Source organism: Clarias gariepinus, chromosome 6, assembly GCF_024256425.1.
Source record: "Clarias gariepinus isolate MV-2021 ecotype Netherlands chromosome 6, CGAR_prim_01v2, whole genome shotgun sequence".
Lineage (NCBI taxonomy): Eukaryota > Metazoa > Chordata > Actinopteri > Siluriformes > Clariidae > Clarias > Clarias gariepinus.
The window spans coordinates 37,325,432-37,343,046 of record NC_071105.1 but is presented as its reverse complement, the minus strand read 5'-3'; the positions used below and the strand labels follow the sequence as shown (position 1 = coordinate 37,343,046).

The 17,615-nt window shown below is 38.1% G+C and overlaps 2 protein-coding genes across 5 annotated transcripts in view; one reads left to right on the top strand and one right to left on the bottom strand.

Moving 5' to 3' along the window:
* The window catches only part of tanc1a (tetratricopeptide repeat, ankyrin repeat and coiled-coil containing 1a), a 69,885-nt gene extending 65,748 nt beyond the window's left edge, over positions 1 to 4,137 (top strand). For all 3 annotated transcript variants that reach the window (XM_053497784.1, XM_053497783.1, XM_053497786.1), the window contains 2 exons: positions 956 to 1,056; positions 2,074 to 4,137. In XM_053497784.1, the coding sequence (XP_053353759.1) occupies positions 956 to 1,056; positions 2,074 to 3,091 (1,119 nt within the window). In that variant the 3' untranslated portion in view covers positions 3,092 to 4,137. The remainder of the gene's footprint in view (positions 1 to 955; positions 1,057 to 2,073) is intronic.
* Positions 4,138 to 4,518: 381 nt separating this feature from the next.
* Positions 4,519 to 16,941, bottom strand: wdsub1 (WD repeat, sterile alpha motif and U-box domain containing 1). 2 transcript variants are annotated; one of them, XM_053497787.1, is made up of 13 exons: positions 16,885 to 16,941; positions 15,479 to 15,883; positions 14,048 to 14,235; positions 13,398 to 13,490; positions 12,832 to 12,925; positions 12,625 to 12,658; positions 12,491 to 12,531; positions 11,499 to 11,605; positions 11,281 to 11,310; positions 11,160 to 11,189; positions 9,450 to 9,629; positions 9,034 to 9,168; positions 4,519 to 6,195 (listed from the first exon to the last, which is right to left on the bottom strand). In XM_053497787.1, exons 2-13 carry the CDS (start codon positions 15,874 to 15,876, stop codon positions 6,044 to 6,046), a joined length of 1,482 nt encoding a protein of 493 aa, XP_053353762.1. In that variant the 5' UTR covers positions 15,877 to 15,883; positions 16,885 to 16,941; the 3' UTR covers positions 4,519 to 6,043. The 2 variants fall into 2 exon arrangements, with proteins under 2 accessions (XP_053353762.1, XP_053353763.1); XM_053497788.1 differs by having other exon boundaries at positions 15,479 to 15,902; positions 16,885 to 16,900.
* Positions 16,942 to 17,615: the final 674 nt, after the last annotated feature.

The following is a 17,615-nucleotide window of genomic DNA, read 5'->3' as shown; positions in this document are numbered from 1 at the left end:
GTTGAATCCTTTAATTTATTTTGTAACCTTCTTGCAGAGGCAACTGGGTTTTGGGCTGAAACGTTCAAACTATGAATTCCTAATGTCTTCGGTTTTCATCAGAAGGTCAGCGCTAATGTCATGTGATCAGTAATGAATCCTATCAAACTGGCTCCAAGTTTAGTAGACACTTTCACTGTAAATTATTCTTCTCTTGTCCGCTATTAAAAAGAGATTTGCCTCCAGCTGTTAATATGATTACATTCTGTATAAACAGGGAGAGGACAGGGCAGTGTGTGTGTGTGTGTGTGTGTGTGTGTGTGTGTGTGTCTTTGCTTAATCACACTGGATTTCTCTTAAACCTGCTGGTAAGGATGCTGTGAAAGGTATAATAGCCGTTTTAATACAATATTGCGTCATTAAACATTTAAAGGGCATCGTTATCCGCAGCGCTTATGGATCCTCACCATCACTTTGACCTTCTGCGCAAGGACAAAAACCCAGTAACTGTCTGCTGATCACTGAGTCACTCAGCAGAGCCGCGGTACAGAAACGAGAGAGAGAGAGAGAGAGAGGGAGAAAACCTACAAGCTCCTCCATCATTATATTTATTATTATTAAATAGCTGTTTACTACTGATGTATTCGCCTAGCACAATATTTGTATTATTTTACTTACAGAAAGTCACGGTGGACACGAATGATTTACTCCCAGCACGGCTCCTGTGTGTCATTTAGAAAGGCAAAGAACCTGACGTTAAAAAAAAAAAGAACTAGAAGAACTTAACATACACTCTTTTACTAAGCACAATACACAATTATTCTCCCTTTGTATCACCAATTCACGCTCTCCTGTATCTCTCTCCTCTCTGTCTCTCTCTCTCTCTGTCTCTCTCTCTCTCTCTGTCTGTCTGTCTCTCTCTCTCTCTGTCTGTCTCTCTCTCTCTCTCTCTGTCTGTCTCTCTCTCTCTCTCCAGGACTTTGGCATGGCAGAAGAATTTGCCACTAAGGCTCTGGAACTGAAGCCGAGGTCATATGAAGCTTTTTACGCTCGTGCTCGAGCCAAGAGAAGCAGCAGGTGAGAAGCTTTAGGTTCATATCTGATCACATAACATAACCGGTCAGTTCAGATCTCTCCTCAGGTCCCATAACAGTTCTGTGCATTAATAATGAAACTGTGTAAGTGAGTACAGCGGGGCCTTGGCGTACCCGAAGGGGTGAGTTCGTAACACGAAATTTCGTATTGCAAAACACATTTCCAATATTACAGATATTACCAATTTCCAACACTACAATCAAATTTTTTTTGGCAGATACAAACAAGCAAAACATTTAGAAAAGACATGTAAATGAAGTAAAATATGAAACACAAACATTAAACCCTTACCTAACCATAATTTATGATTCCTCTTGGCACCAATTCCTTTAAAAACCAGACTGAAAGTGGCTCCCTTTTCTTTTTGCTAACATTCTTGGGGCTCATGGTGATATGTCTAAATCTTGCACAAAATGCAAAAAAATAAAATAAAATATTTAAACTCTCTTCGCTTGGCTTTCCAAACAAGTTTTCCTTACGTGAACAAGTTTTGAACAGCTCATGCACAAACGCACGACTAAGCCAGCGTGCAAGCAAGCATATGCCGAAAATGCTTCATACGCCATGACAAATTTCTTGCAAAATTTCAGTTCTCAAGGCGGGGCTTTCGTATGCCGAGGCACCGCTGTACTACTTAGGAATGGTAAGAAGATTAGTCATGTGGTCAAGGTAAAGCTTTCTTTTTTCTCCCATCCATAATGACAAACTTTGGTAGAGTTTTGGAAATCTTTTTTATTTATTCAATCTGAATGTTATCACATCGGCTTTTGAAACATTTAGATGTGGAAAAATTACTGCTTATGTTTATTTGTTATTATATCAATTATTCCTGAAACAAACTGAAACAGGATTTTAAAGAACAAAATCTTTGTAGTGCTTGTTTAACATCAGGGAACAAAAATCCCTGGATTTTTCCAAGCATTGTTCACTTACCGGAAAGTTTTCCGAAGCCGGATGACACTCGCTGTTCTCACGTCCGATCTCTCCAATGTCTCTCAGGCAGTTTGCAGCAGCGCTGTCCGATCTGTACGAGGCGGCGCGTCTGTGTCCCAGTAACCGCGAGATCAGACGCCTGCTGTCCCGTGTAGAAGAGGAGTGCCATCAGCGCCCCGGTGGGAAACACTCGTCATCTCACGCTCATCCTTCGCAGCACGAAGAGGAGGATGACGACGATGACGAGGATGAGGATGACGAGGAGGAGGAAGAGGAAGCCGTGTCGGTCCGAGCGCATCACAAAGGCTCTGAGAGTCTCGGGATAAAACTGGCGCAGGTGGAGGAGGGAGACGAGGAGAGGACGAGTAAAGAAGAGAAAAGGAAGGAGAACTGGCAGCAGAGCCGGACTCTGCCCGACTCTCTGGGCCTGGCGCTGTCGGGCACTCAGCCGTTCTCTCCCTCGGCACACAGACGCAGCGGGTCCAGACAGGCTCAGAGCGTAAAGAGCCGCGAGAACCACAGCCACCACAGGGCCTGCCTGCACACCAGGGAGCCGCTCAGAGACACCCAAGGAGGCACGGGTCACCTGAGCCATCTGGACACCATGCCCCTGGCACCAGAGGGTGCTCCCGAGTGCAGGTCCGAGTTCAGCCGTAGCAGCAGCATGCGGGTCTCCAGCTCCTCCGGCAGCCTGGCTTTCAGCGGCATGCACGCGGAGCGCAACCGCAGCTCGGTCAGCAACGAGAATACCGCCTCTGTCTCAGACATGGCCGGCAGGCAACTCGAGCACAAACCACGCCCTTTCATGGGCATCACGGACAAGACGGCGCGCTTCCACCAGCAACCCCCGCAAACCCTGCACAGTCACAGCTGGCAGGGTCTCGGCGCGGAGGAACTGGTGCCCTGCGACCACCAGTACCCTAAAACGGGAAGCGCCGGCTACCAGGAAGCCTTCCATAACGGCACGCACGCGGGAGAGCTTCACTCGGCGAAGCAGCACAAGCAGGCCAACCTGGCGCGGGACAACCCCATCCTCATCAGCTCCATCAAACCCAAGCGCTCCTTCATCGAGTCCAACGTGTAGCGGCGCGTTACCAGACCGCCCTGCAAAGCACAAACTCCACGTTACGCCGGTTAGTCGCTAAAAAAAACGTGCTTCGCTTTCACTTACCTCCACGGCGTAGAAATAAATACGGCTTTATTCAGGACCGACTACCGATAGAAACGTACTGTACTGTACTGTGTACTGTAATAATTATCCTACATTTAAGCAAAGGGGTTACTGTAGGGAGAACGGGGTATAGGCGGGGGGCAATTAACAATTTAAAGCCGCGATCAGGAAGTGCGGAAAGACCATCGCGCTAAACACGGTAAGTAAGAGATGATAACTAGATGATTTTTAGCATCTGCGAGATCTCAAACGAGTCTAACCTAACGCCTAGAGCACTGTTTATTCCTGACTGAAGTGTGTGTGTGTGTGCGCGCGCGCGTGTGAGGTTGTACAGCGCATTTCCTTATAATCCTATTTACTTGCTAATTCATTGATCAATTAATTAATTTATTTACGGCTTCTACGGCTTAGTTTATCGGTTAAAACCTTTTGTATTGTTATTTTTGCACAGCTTTATCTCTCTCTATATATAAATACATCTATCTATTACTTCAGAATCGTAATAAATCAAAGCTTTGTCAAGACTTCAGGTTCACGCACAGCCCAGTGCAAAAGTTTGCACACCCTGACCCTTGCCCCTTCGACGTTGCGATACATATTTATATATTTGTATATTAATCAGGAAACTGTCCAAAGTGCACAGCGGCTTACGTAAAAATCACTTTTTATTAACCCGCGAACAGGAAGCAATTTCACATTTTATAATTTTTTTTTTTTTCTTTTTTCTTTCTTCCACCCACATCCATGAAGGAGATGCAGCGCTTTACACTCGGCTGTCCGTGAGCGGGGGTTTATACAGAGAGAAAGAGAACCGTTTCAGGTTTTAGCGAGACAGAGTAAGAGACGTTTAAGAGATTATTTTATATGTATATTATTTGCGTTCGGTTCCAATTATCCAACACTGTTATTGATTGTATTTCGACTTTGCTGCATAACGAGACAATAAAGGCCCACTTCAAGCACCGGTTCCCGTTCTTGCTTTTTTTTTTTTTTGGTCCACCCCTCTTACGAATCAAACGCTGGTTTTAAGAAATGGACGATAAAACCTACATCATGTTAATCATGTATATTAATTTTTATTTATTTATTTAAGACCGCAGTGTCGTGACCCTTCATAAACCCATTTCAATGAAACTGTAGCATCACATTTATACTCCAGGGTTGTGTATGGTTTTCACAGTATTGTGGATGATTTGAGACAAGATTGAGAACACCGTAGTCTGGACGTCAACAGTTATCGAGACGGTGCTACATTTTTTACCCTTGTGTTGTGTTAAATGTTAAACAAGAGAGAAAACTTTATTTTTAGCAACTTCAGAGATAAAATTCGTGACAACAGGTTCATGAGAAAATTGATTCGGGTGGTTTATTGATTGACACAAAGTCCTCAAAATGTACATTACATGTGTGTTAGAATGTGTGTTTAAATGAAGAGAAGAAAAAAATTTATATAAAGAGAAGTCACTATAGCAAATACACAATGTGTTGTATAAACACTGAAATGACTGAACACAGACGAGGTTGATCCGGTGTACACGCCACACCCATTTTTATCAGACACTAATGAATATTAATGATGATGCAAACAAAACAAACAAGATGTCGGAAACCCCAACAAGTAAACGTTTTTCTTTGGCAGATTCTGTAAAAAGCGAGATGTCTCAATGTGTCCACCATGATGGTCGGGATGAAGAAAATTAATATATATAATAATCAGGTCACGTGATCTCCGTGCCTGGACGGGAGGCTGGGGCTAATTAGCAGATAATAATTAGCATTATGTTATATAGCTGGCTGTGCAAGGCCAAAACAATACAGTAACTGCATCACTCGTCATTTTTGTGAGTATTGTTATTTATTTATTGTGTAAAGTTGTGCGTGTTGTACAGCCGGAATCAATCTTTAAAGTTCAGGATCGTCTTTATTCTAGCAAATAGAATTTTTCACATTTTTCACCGAGTGCACTATAGAGAATGTCATGCAAATCAGTGTTATTAACATACTAACGTCTTATAAACACGTGACATCATCAGTTTGTGACCTACAGTACTGTAGAATAATTTTGGAGTGAGAAATCATACATGCATAAATAACAATATAAAGTAATTTGAACAAAGTTACATTAAACAAACAAATTAAGACTTGATTAATCATTATTTTTCTCACCGGAAAAATGAAATAAAAAAAGAATTACAAAAAAGAAAAAATTACATAGTTACAATCTGAGTGTGTAAATGTAAAGCTATACACTGTATATTGTATATTTACCTCGACAACCACGTCCTGACTTCTAATTCACGTTTCCTGGGAATTATCTTGTACACTAAGTCACACTCTGCGCTTGCTACACAGCGAGTAACATTCAGTACATGGTCGTACTTATAGTACCTGAGGAGTGTCGAGCTCTGACAGGTGATAAACTTGTTACATAAAGCATAATTAATGTAGAATATCTCAAAGATAATAAGGTAATTCAGGATCAAATTAAAACTTAAAACGTTTAACATATCATTTTGTGTATCGCACTTTTTCCCAAATCGATTTTTTTAAATATTAATATAGAAATTAAAATCCTAAGATGGATGAAGTAATTGATGATCAATGTATGAATCTGTAAATCTAATGCACATTCTAATCTTCTACCTGCGTTTAGCGTCACGCTGTAAGCCGGTGTCTGGACGACGAGGAAGCAGGTTTTTTTTTTTTTTTTTTTTTCATATGATGCCGGCCGATCCAGGATTTAGGGTTCGCTCACAGCATACAGGATTCAGAGTCGTTACAGCATTAAATACACATCTGGTCGACCCTCAGGCCACGTCTCAGCGAGAGAGACAGAGAGTGTGTGTGTGTGTGCGCGCGGTGTAATCACTGGCTGCTGGTCCAGCGACAGATGGCCATTTTGAGGGTGCGGTTGGGGGTAAGCAGCGTGGTCTGCAGAGGCAGGTTGGTCATGGGGCTCGAGCGGCTCTTGGTCTTGATCCAGCTCTCGATGGCGTCGCGCTCGTAGGAGTAGCCATCTGTAGCAAACATCAGGACCTGTCTGAGTGTTCACTCCTTACCCGTTACATCTCAATATGTCACCATATTCACTTTAAGTTTAAATACAGTCAAAAATGTGTATGTATATTATATTTATTTTTATTTTTTTATTATTTTTTTAAATTAATATTTTAAAAGGGATTTAATAACATTTAGCCAAGCAAATTAAGTTTCATTAGAAAAAGAATATTTTTTCGTGGACCATATTTGTAAAATCTAAAAAATATATTTAAGATTTAAAAACTGTAAAAAACAAATTAATAATAATTTTTGTTTTTAATATTTAAAAAAAAAATATTAATATTGGTTTATTATACATAATATTTATAAAATTCAACAAAAAATAATTATTATTATTATTATTACTAGATTAGCACAAGCTGTAAAATTGAAAGAAAGTAATCTAAAATTCAGGATGTAATTTTTTTAATAAATAAAATATTGTTTATATATAAATAATATATATAAAATTCATTTTAATAAAATAAACAAACAATGTATTATTACTACATTAGCACAAGCATTAAAATTAATAAAAAAAAACAAATGTAAAATTCAGGATTTTTTTTCCTACAAAAATTATTTTAAACCTTTTTTATTTTTTTGTTTTGTTTTGATTTCTCTATGTGAATTTGTGTGTATATTTGCATTATTTTTTATTTATAAATTACCCACTATTCATTACACACAAAAGTAAAATATGTTTTCGGCTATTAATTTATTTTTTTATTATTTTATTTATTTTTTTATCCTATACGATTTTGGTGTTTACATGAGAAAAAAAAAAAAAAACAGGAAAAACTTTTCGGTTACAAAAAATCAGCCGTGTTTCTTAAACTCAAACGTTATAATGAGCCCTGGTCACATGACCAAGTCCACCTTAGTAAAAAAATTAGCTTATTATGAAAAACTTATTTTTTTGGTTTTAGCGGATCTGTTGTGAAGAGGGTTTTCCTGTTATACAAATTTATTTTAAATAAAGAAGTATTTTAACATTTAGTGTTTAAACGTTCAGTCTTTAGAGTGATCAGACTTACTAACTGTCACTGTTTATCTGTAAAACAAACTGAAATATAACATTCACCCAAATACTAAACTCAACAGGATGTAAAAAAAAAAAAATAATAATATATATATATATATATATATATATATATATATATATACATACAGCGGTGTGAAAAACTATTTGCCCCCTTCCTGATTTCTTATTCTTTTGCATGTTTGTCACACAAAATGTTTCTGATCATCAAACACATTTAACTATTAGTCAAAGATAACACAAGTAAACACAAAATGCAGTTTTTAAATGATGGTTTTTATTATTTAGGGAGAAAAAAAATCCAAACCTACATGGCCCTGTGTGAAAAAGTAATTGCCCCCTGAACCTAATAACTGGTTGGGCCACCCTTAGCAGCAATAACTGCAATCAAGCGTTTGCGATAACTTGCAACGAGTCTTTTACAGCGCTCTGGAGGAATTTTGGCCCACTCATCTTTGCAGAATTGTTGTAATTCAGCTTTATTTGAGGGTTTTCTAGCATGAACCGCCTTTTTAAGGTCATGCCACAACATCTCAATAGGATTCAGGTCAGGACTTTGACTAGGCCACTCCAAAGTCTTTATTTTGTTTTTCTTCAGCCATTCAGAGGTGGATTTGCTGGTGTGTTTTGGGTCATTGTCCTGCTGCAGCACCCAAGATCGCTTCAGCTTGAGTTGACGAACAGATGGCCGGACATTCTCCTTCAAGATTTTTTGGTAGACAGTAGAATTCATGGTTCCATCTATCACAGCAAGCCTTCCAGGTCCTGAAGCAGCAAAACAACCCCAGACCATCACACTACCACCACCATATTTTACTGTTGGTATGATGTTTCTTTTTCTGAAATGCTGTGTTACTTTTACACCAGATGTAACGGGACACGCACCTTCCAAAAAGTTGAACTTTTGTCTCGTCGGTCCACAAGGTATTTTCCCAAAAGTCTTGGCAATCACTGAGATGTTTTTTAGCAAAATTGAGACGAGCCTTAATGTTCTTTTTGCTTAAAAGTGGTTTGCGCCTTGGAAATCTGCCATGCGGGCCGTTTTTGCCCAGTCTCTTTCTTATGGTGGAGTCTGAACACTGACCTTAATTGAGGCAAGTGAGGCCTGCAGTTCTTTAGATGTTGTCCTGGGGTCTTTTGTGGCCTCTCGGATGAGTTGTCTCTGCGCTCTTGGGGTAATTTTGGTCGGCCGGCCACTCCTGGGAAGGTTCACCACTGTTCCATGTTTTTGCCATTTGTGGATAATGGAGAAATGGCTTTATAACCTTTACCAGACTGATAGATCTCAATTACTTTTGTTCTCATTTGTTCCTGAATTTCTTTGGATCTTGGCATGATGTCTAGCTTTTGAGGTGCTTTTGGTCTACTTCTCTGTGTCCGGTAGCTCCTATTTAAGTGATTTCTTGATTAAAATGCCAGGTGTGGCAGTAATCAGGCCTGGGGGTGACTACAGAAATTGAACTCAGGTGTGATAAACCACAGTTAAGTTATTTTTTAACAAGGGGGGCAATCACTTTTTCACACAGGGCCATGTAGATTTGGAGGTTTTTTTTCTCCCTTAATAACGTAAACCTTCATTTAAAAACTGCATTTTGTGTTCAATTATGTTATCTTTGACTAATAGTTAACGGTTTTTGATGAGCAGAAACATTTAAGTGTGACAAACATGCAAAAGAATAAGAAATCAGGAAGGGGGCAAATAGTTTTTCACACCACTGTATATATAAATATATATATATAAAAAAAAAAAAGATAAATCAGAAGAGGTTCTGACCTGCAGCGATGACGGGGTCCTTCATGACCTCGTGCGTGATGGGGCAGAGGAACTCGTCAGGAACGCCGTCTGATACCGGCGCCACCTTCAGCTCCTCGATCTTCCGCATGATTTTACTGCGCAAACCCAGCGACTCTGACCAATCACATGACATGACATCACAAAATTAATCACAATACATATGGTTAAAAGTGAGTGTTTACAGCCTGACATGTTTCACCACGTGCTGTACGTGACGTATGTTTAATTATTTAGTGCATTCATGCTATGATTAATGAGGTGTGGCCGCGTTTACCCCTGCACAGCTGCGGCCCTCTGTATGTGGGCGGAGCCAGCAGGGAGGAGGATAATGTGGAGTGTGTGTGTGTGTGCGCTCTGGGGATGATGTGGGATGTGTTGGTGTAGTGTGTGTTCACCTATACGAAGCTCCGAGCTAAGGCTCTCCTTGCTGAGCGAGAGCAGTTCCGCTCCATCGATGTTGTTGGCCCTGAACGTGTCGACGACACCCTCTAGGCCCTCCTCCCGTAACCATGCCGACACATCGTCCTCCGACCAATCGCTCACCGTCAGCCTGGAATGACCCGCCCACTTTCTGCCTGCCAGACACAGTAACAGGAAGTGATCGATCTGAGTGCTACAGGGAGCGTGATCCGCTTCCTGTAACACACAGGACGTCTAAATGTCTCTAACCATGTGTCAGTTACTGTACTGTACTGGCTCTGGATATTTGACCTGTCAGTCAAATGTGACATGTTTTGCGGGCGTGGCTCTGGAAGGAACACTAAGTAGCGGTAGCTAACTTTTATTTTAAAACTGATCTAAATGAACATTCAGGCCCCAAAGTTCAGACTCGAGCAGCAGTGTGGAGATTTGTTCATTCCATCACTTATTCATTTATCTGTTTTAGATTTATTTGTCACATCTTTATGATTGTATGCTATTTATTTTTCTCTTTTTAAAATATACGAAATCTTTTGCAGTCCTTAGATTTCTGCCGGAAGTTTAACCTGCACCATAAGTGAAATCATAATGTTGAGTAAAAGTGATGTTATGAACAGTTATATGCTGGGTTTAATAATCTACTTTATTATAATCTACTAATGCGCTACTGTCTCAATGTAAACAAACACCTGCACCAATAGATATTAATTAGAAAAGCAAAACTGAATATTTTTACTGGGATTAGTTTATATTTTCACTTAACAATAAAATAACAGCGCTGAAGTGGTATAAGTGAATTTTAACGCGTTGGAGTCGTTTTAAGACAAAACTTTATCTTTATCCGATCTCCTTTTTTCATTTCTCATCTGTGATTCACTCTCCGATTACCGAACAGGGAGTGTATTTGTCTGACGATGAAAGAGGAACAACAAAGTACAAAAGACAAAATGCAGAATGTGATTTCTTTGTATTAATAAGTTAGACAGAGGGACAGACATGTACGTGGGCTTCAACCTGAAATATTAATATCATTGATTAATCTTTAACCTTTTAACTCTTTCTACAAACCTTTTAACCGTCAGTGACAGGTACAGTACTGACACTAGTTAATAATAATTATATTAAATCATTGTCTTTTTATTTCTTTGTACATTTTTTTAAATGTAATAAAATTTTTACTTTTGTATTACTTATTATTTTTTTTATTTCCCCTCTTAATTTTAGATCATTTTTAGACCTTTTTGCCCACAGACATTATATGTAATATTTGTGTATTATTTATTGTAATGTATTATTCTAACTCTTATAATACAATTTATTATAAATATTTGTATTAAGTCTTTGTCTTTGCATTCCTTATAACAAAAATAATTTCTTTTGTTTTATTGCTTGTTTTTTATTTTTTGATTGACAGATTGAGTGAGACCCACAAGCACTGATGCTAAAATTAAAAGATAATTAGAAAATGAAAGGATTTTGTTCCTAAACTGAATAAATAAATAAATGCCCCCAATAACCATAACCTCAATACTGACACCATTTAAATCATTAGCCTCGTTATTGTCAACTGTGCTACCCTCAGTGTGTGTGTGTGTGTGTGTGTGTGTGTGTGTGTGTGTGTGTGTGTGTGTGTGTGTGTGTGTGTGAGAAAGAGTTATGAAATGCGGCCCGGATCTCCGTCTCACCTGCTTCCTGTGAGCCGCAAGGAACTTCATCTACAACACAAGGTAAATAAATAATAAATAAATCACAGCGAGTGAAACTATCTTATTATATCAAAGAATGATCACACACACACACACACACCTGGAAGACATTTGCCCTCAGGTCCAGCACCTGGTGAAAACATGAACAATAATCAAGCACACTCGAAATGAACTGATGTTTTTACTGAGATCTCTACACGTCACATGCAATGCATTATGGGATATCTACCCCTGTAATTAGATTGTTTTTCTTAGGGTATATATATATATATATATATATATATGTATTTAGTTTCAGTGTGTAAAGTCCTGTCCCACCCTGAGTGCTGCAGCCGTCCTCCACCCGCCACACGGTCACCGTTTTGTCCATGGAACCCGCCGCTATGAGGGGGGCGATCGGGGAGAACGCGCATGCCGTCACGTACCTGCAGGGGGCCGGAGAGAGCGCACGTGTGTGTGAGAGAGAAAAGAAAACAAAAGAGAAAAAGTAAGGACAAGGAGAAAATAAGATTAGATAAGGACATGTTGACGAGTGACGAGAAGTTAAAACACAGAGAAAGTGTAAGAGAAAAAGGGAAAAAGACAGACAGTTCAATAGATAGATAGATAGATAGATAGATAGATAGATAGAAAAAAACTGGATAGAAAAAGAATGACACTAAGAGACAGAGAGAGAAAATATGGAAGAAAAAGTAAAAGAAAGAAAGAAAAACTGTGATGGTAAAAGAAAAAAATTAGTAAAACAGAAAAAAAGAGTACAGATGGAGAGAGAGAGTATAAAGAGTAAAAGGGAGAGCACAAAGACAAATATTAAAAGAGAAAAAGAAGTGTGAAAGTGCAAGACAGAAATGACAGATAAAGACCGACAAAATAAAAAAAAAAGAGGAGTGAGACAAACAAAGAGAAAAAAACATTTAGAGAAAAGAATGGAATAATAGACAGATTTTTTCAAATAGACCGATGAATTAAAAAGTAAAAGAGAAAAAAGCAAAACAGGGCAGATAGATTAAAAACAGAAGAAAGGACAAAGACAGATAGAGAGACAGAAAAAGTATAACAAAGAAAGAAAAAGTGGAAAGAGAATGTATGGAGCGAGAAAGAGAGAGAATGACAGAAATGGAAAAAATATCAAAAGAAAAAAAAGAACGACAGATGGAAAGTGCGACAGAGAGAGGAGACAGACAGAAACTGAGAAAGAGAAAAAGAAATAAGTACAGAAAAAAAACAGTAAGAGAGAGAGAGAGAGAGAGAAAGACAGACAGAAACAGCAAGAAAGTGATAGAGAGACATACAGAGTGTGTACTGTATACCTCTCGTGCTGATTCAGAGTATAGAGCAGGACTCCACCAATCTGCACACAGAGAAACTCTCAGTTCTAAATATTAATCTAAAGACAATATTAAATCAGGAATGATTTAAATATTAAATCAGAGGATTCACTCACTGCTTCATAAACCGCCACAGTCTTATCCATCGACCTGCAAGTGAGGACGGAGAGAACAAATCACACACTCTTAAACAAACCTCCTGCACAAGTGTCGGGTCATCCTGAGTACAGAGCGCCATCTACTGACACGACGAGGCAGCACAAACGCTCTACACTCCATCATCTCTCTCACACACACACACATATATATATACACACACTCACCCAGAGACTAACAGCTGTCCGTCTGCAGAGTAGGCACAGCACAGGACTGGAGACATCTGACCCGACAGTGTGTGTACCAGCTGCATCTTACAACCTGGACACAACACACACCCACACACTGCAGACACAAGTCTGAACTGTGGGCAGTCACGTTCAGAAACAGACGTGTTGACGTAGGACATGTTGTCCACCACTGTTTTTACAGACACTAAATAAACACAGCAACTCTCAGGATTTCAGCACTGCCTAGGCGGGATTATATCAGTGTGATCTGGCAACCCTGGTTGCAACCCAATCAAAGACATTATTCAGACTGCAAGGCCAGTTTGTTTTGTCAGACTTTTAATAAATAAATAAATAAATGTGGAAATTGGTCATGTGATGTAGTGTAGGATGATGGAAATTTCACGTGGCTCTCGCCGTCACAGTCAACGTGTGTTTAGGCAAATAAAACAGAGAAGTCAACTAAAAGAGGAAGTGGTGAAAAACAAATCAAGGGAGCGAGTGAATTACTGTAGAGTCGAGACGAAAGCTCAAGAAGCAAGACAAGCAGGAGATCCCTTCACCTCTGGAGAAGTTCTGAGAAACCAACCAGATCTTCAGCAAGCTGTCCTGACCGCAGGAGGCCAAGCGGAACTGCACCATACGGCCCGGTTTATCTGAGAGACAGAAACACACACTGATAAAGAGGACGAAAAAATGCTCTGTAGTGAAACTTAAATCCACGTACCTCTAACTCGAACGCTAATCTGGTACACGTGTTTGTTTAGTCCAAACTCGACTAGTTCCACACACTAGTAACCTCACGCTACTCATTAACCGCGACAGGTTGTTCTGCGTTAGTTGGATAGGTTTGTAACTGCTCTTATAAAACATACATTATGAACTGTGAGCATATAAAAAAAAAGACGAAAAATATGAAAGTAATATTTAAGTTGAATTAAATTTGCAAGATTTTCTCATTTAAAAAAAAAAAAAGTGAAAGTACTTTAGGCAAATGTGTAAAAAACAAAACAAAAAACTTTATTCTCATCTTTATGTCAACTCGACTTCTTAGACAGTATAAATTAATCATGTGACTAAGTCTGTCTCTGAAATGGTTAACTACTCTACTTCTACCGTAGGGAGCTTTGTCATGTTTTTTTTTTTTTGTGGGAGGTCCCTGCTGTAAACTCCTAGCCGTAGACATCTTTAAATGAACATTCTGTTGTGGTACCGGTCATGATCTGCGGAGCAAACTGGCAGCAGGTGACCCCGAGGTCGTGGGCGTACTTCTCAGCCTGCAGCTGGTTCATGCTCAGGTCCCAGATACGCAGGTCTCCATACGTGGACCCTGTAGCGAACAGCTGACCGCACGGACTGAAGGAACACGCCACCATGGTAGTGTCGGGAACGCCGCCGGTCCTAAACGACAAAACAATCGAAGGACGGCAAATTTACAGCAGGAGGACATTTACAGTTCAGTCGTTTATCCTGATTGTGTTACGTTACAAAACTACAGCAATATAGGAAACGGTGCACGGTGTAAAAGTTTGCTTTTAATTAATAACACTTTTTTTTTTTTTAAACTTAAAGAAGAAAACTAAAAAAAAATATTTTAAAGTTTTACAGTTTTAAAGATTCAAAGCAGCTGAGAGAAGAAATTTCACTTGTTTTATTTTTTTAAAAGTTACTTTTTAGGACTAATGATATTTTATTTAATGTCTGAGCAATTAACATTTTTAAACCTGAAAAAAATATATTTTTAAATGATTTTAAATAATTAGTACAAATCGTAACTTTAAATCAGCTCCAGAGTTTTTAATTGTTTATCTAACATTTAAAAAGAAACAAAACTTTATCTTCTTTTTTATAAATGATCAATACATTTCTACAATTTACATTATATATTTCTAAATACTAAAACTAGCTGCTTTCTTAACCAGTAAATTTTTTTTTCAATGTTTACAAAAAATAATTATTACAAACTGAAAAGGATTTTAAAAAAGGATTATACAATTGAAATTTTATCATATTAAAGTTTTAGGAAAAACACATCAGTCCATTTAAACATATATCTATTTAAAAAATTATATATATATATATATATATATATATTTTTTTTTTTTTTAATATTTTTTTTTTAACTTCAAGAAGACTTTTAAAGCTTAAAAAACTTCCAAAGTTTTACAGTTTAATAAAGAAAAACCATGCTTCTGATAAATGTATTATAATTTTTTGTTAGATCATTTTAATCTTTTAAAAAGGGGAAAAAACAATTCTACATTTAACAATTTTTAGAAATCATCAAAATAATCAACTTTTTACCAATCTGTGTTAGAATTGTTATGAATTCGATATAATGATATAAGAATAAAAACTTTTAAAATATTTTTATTCAATGTTTTGCAAAAAAAAAAAACATCCTAAAACTAAAAAATTATTTAACAGTTTAAACTTGGTACAGAATTGTAAAATTAAATCAATCGTTAATCATTTAAATTAATTATTATGACAAGAAAAAGTTTTTTTTTTCTTTTTTTGTTGTTTGTTTGTTTTTAACCAGGCCATTTTTGCATATTTGGTTTAGTTTCCTATTTTTGCCACATGCACAGAAGGGGTGCAAACTTTCGCACCTCATTTACACAGACAGGACGAGAACGCTGACCTGCGCAGAGTTCTGGATGGGAAATCCCACAGAGCCACGGAGCCGTCTGACGCCCCTGAGATCAGACAGGAGGAGTCGGGCGAGAAGGCGCACACCCTGACCGGACTTCTGCCCGGATGCTCGAGCACGGCCTCGATCTCCCCGCTGCCCGTGTTCCACACCACCGTGGTGGCGTCGGTGGAGCAGGACGCCAGGTACTGGCCGCACGGGCTGAAGCAGCAGCAGTGCACGCCGTACCCGTGGCCCGAGAGCGGCGAGAACGGGAGCTCGGTGAAGTCCTGGGTGGAGTAGAGTCGCACGGTTTTATCCGCCGAGCAGGTGGCAAGGAGCGCGGCGGAGAAGGCGCAGCAGTTCACATCATCACGGTGTCCTTGGACCGTACAGATCAGAGACACCATTTTCACCCTGTGGGGCAAAAGGACGGCTGACGTGATACATCAGAAAGTTAACACTGATATCCTCAGCAGTTATTTCCCAACACAATACACTCATTTTCAGCAGGTCATGTGTGTGTTCCTTGTTTCTACATTTTTACAATAAATTTTTACTAAAATAATGACAAACTGACTGAAAATAGGGATAAAACTGCAAAGTCTAATAAATATTTTATTTACAAAAAATCATTAAAACTTCAATGAAAAATTATTTTTTTCTTTTTCAAGAAAAAACTTATTGAGATTTACATTTTATAAACACAAATCATGTTTCTGATTGAAAATTGACAGTTTCAAATATATATCATATAATGACAAAAATATATAATAATATAATAATATATAATATAATAATAAATTGTAGTATGTAAAATAAATAAAATGTACTATGTGTGTGCAGATGTATAAGTAAAAATTGATTATTAATGAATAACATTCAAGTCTTAACCTTCAAATATTACAAAAATGAGAGGAAATAGATGTGAAGAATAAACTACAGCACAGTTTCAGGACTTCAGCATGACGAGGCAGATTTCAGAGGGAACCAAATCACCTGCACTTTAAAACCTCCAGTCTTAGAACAGTGTGGTTTAGTTTAGTGCAGCAAAAAGACTTTTAACTACTCAGTTACTTAGTTATCATTTCAAAAATGTAATCCGTGAGCCAGAACACCAGACACACACACACACACACAATGAGGTGCAGAGTGTCGGGGTCACAGTGTGTGTGTTCTCTCTGACAGAAACCTGAGCGTTTACACACACACACACACACACCTTTAACTCTAATCACTTGTAACTAGCCGCTTCAGCTAACACTGACTCACTGACTCTCCCTCACACACTCTGTACACAACACAAACCGTTGTGACCGTTACAGCCGTTAGACCCCTTCAGAGATATTAATGCTGCAATTTAAATGTGTTTGTAGTTTTAAATTAAAGTTTAAATTCGACCGGAGACCGTTACTCACCCAGTTGTCTCGAGCCTTCACTTCCTGATTACTTAATACGTCACGCGGACGGTCACGTGGTCTGTGTTTACTTTTCCTGGCTTAACATGGCCGCGTGTACAGTAATTAGGGGGAAAAAAGGAGGGGGGAAAAGGAGGGGGGAGGGGGGGGAGACAAATACATATTTTTTTAATGTTTTTTAATGTTAATGCACTTAAAAATTATAATATTTTTTATAATATTTTAATTACTTGGTATTATTATTGTTGTTATTAATATTGTTAATAATAATAGTAGTTAGAATTGTAGAAATTAAATATTATAAACATATTATTAATGTAAATACATATAATAGTATTATTATTATTATTGTTATAATTATTATTGTTGTTCTTGTTTTGTTAGTCTAATTTATATAAAAGAGATATTCTATTTGTTTGTTTGGGCTTTATGCCTTATGCCATGCTGCGAGTGTGTCACAGGCGTTCCTGATTGACTGTAACGGTTTTTGTTTGTTTTTTAAAGCAGCCGGTGCCAAGAGGAATCATAAATTAAGGTTACGTGAGGTTAAGTGTCTATTTATTTCATAGTTTACTTAATTTTCATGTCTTTTTTTTTATATTTTGTTTTTATATGCAAAAATATGATTATAGCTGTGCAAATTGGTAATATTGGTAATATTTTTGGATGGCTGGAACTGATTATCTGCATTTACGTTATTTCCTATGGGAAAATGCGTTTTACAATACAAA

Coding starts and splice junctions, on each gene's coding strand:
- wdsub1 (XM_053497787.1), bottom strand. CDS start 15,876: ATGGTGTCTCTGATCTGTACGGTCCAAGGACACCGTGATGATGTGAAC. Junction 11,606..12,490: donor ACTCTGAATCAGCACGAGAG/GTATACAGTACA, acceptor GGCCCCCTGCAG/GTACGTGACGGCATGCGCGT. Junction 9,630..11,159: donor TTGCGGCTCACAGGAAGCAG/GTGAGACGGAGA, acceptor TGTGTCTGGCAG/GCAGAAAGTGGGCGGGTCAT.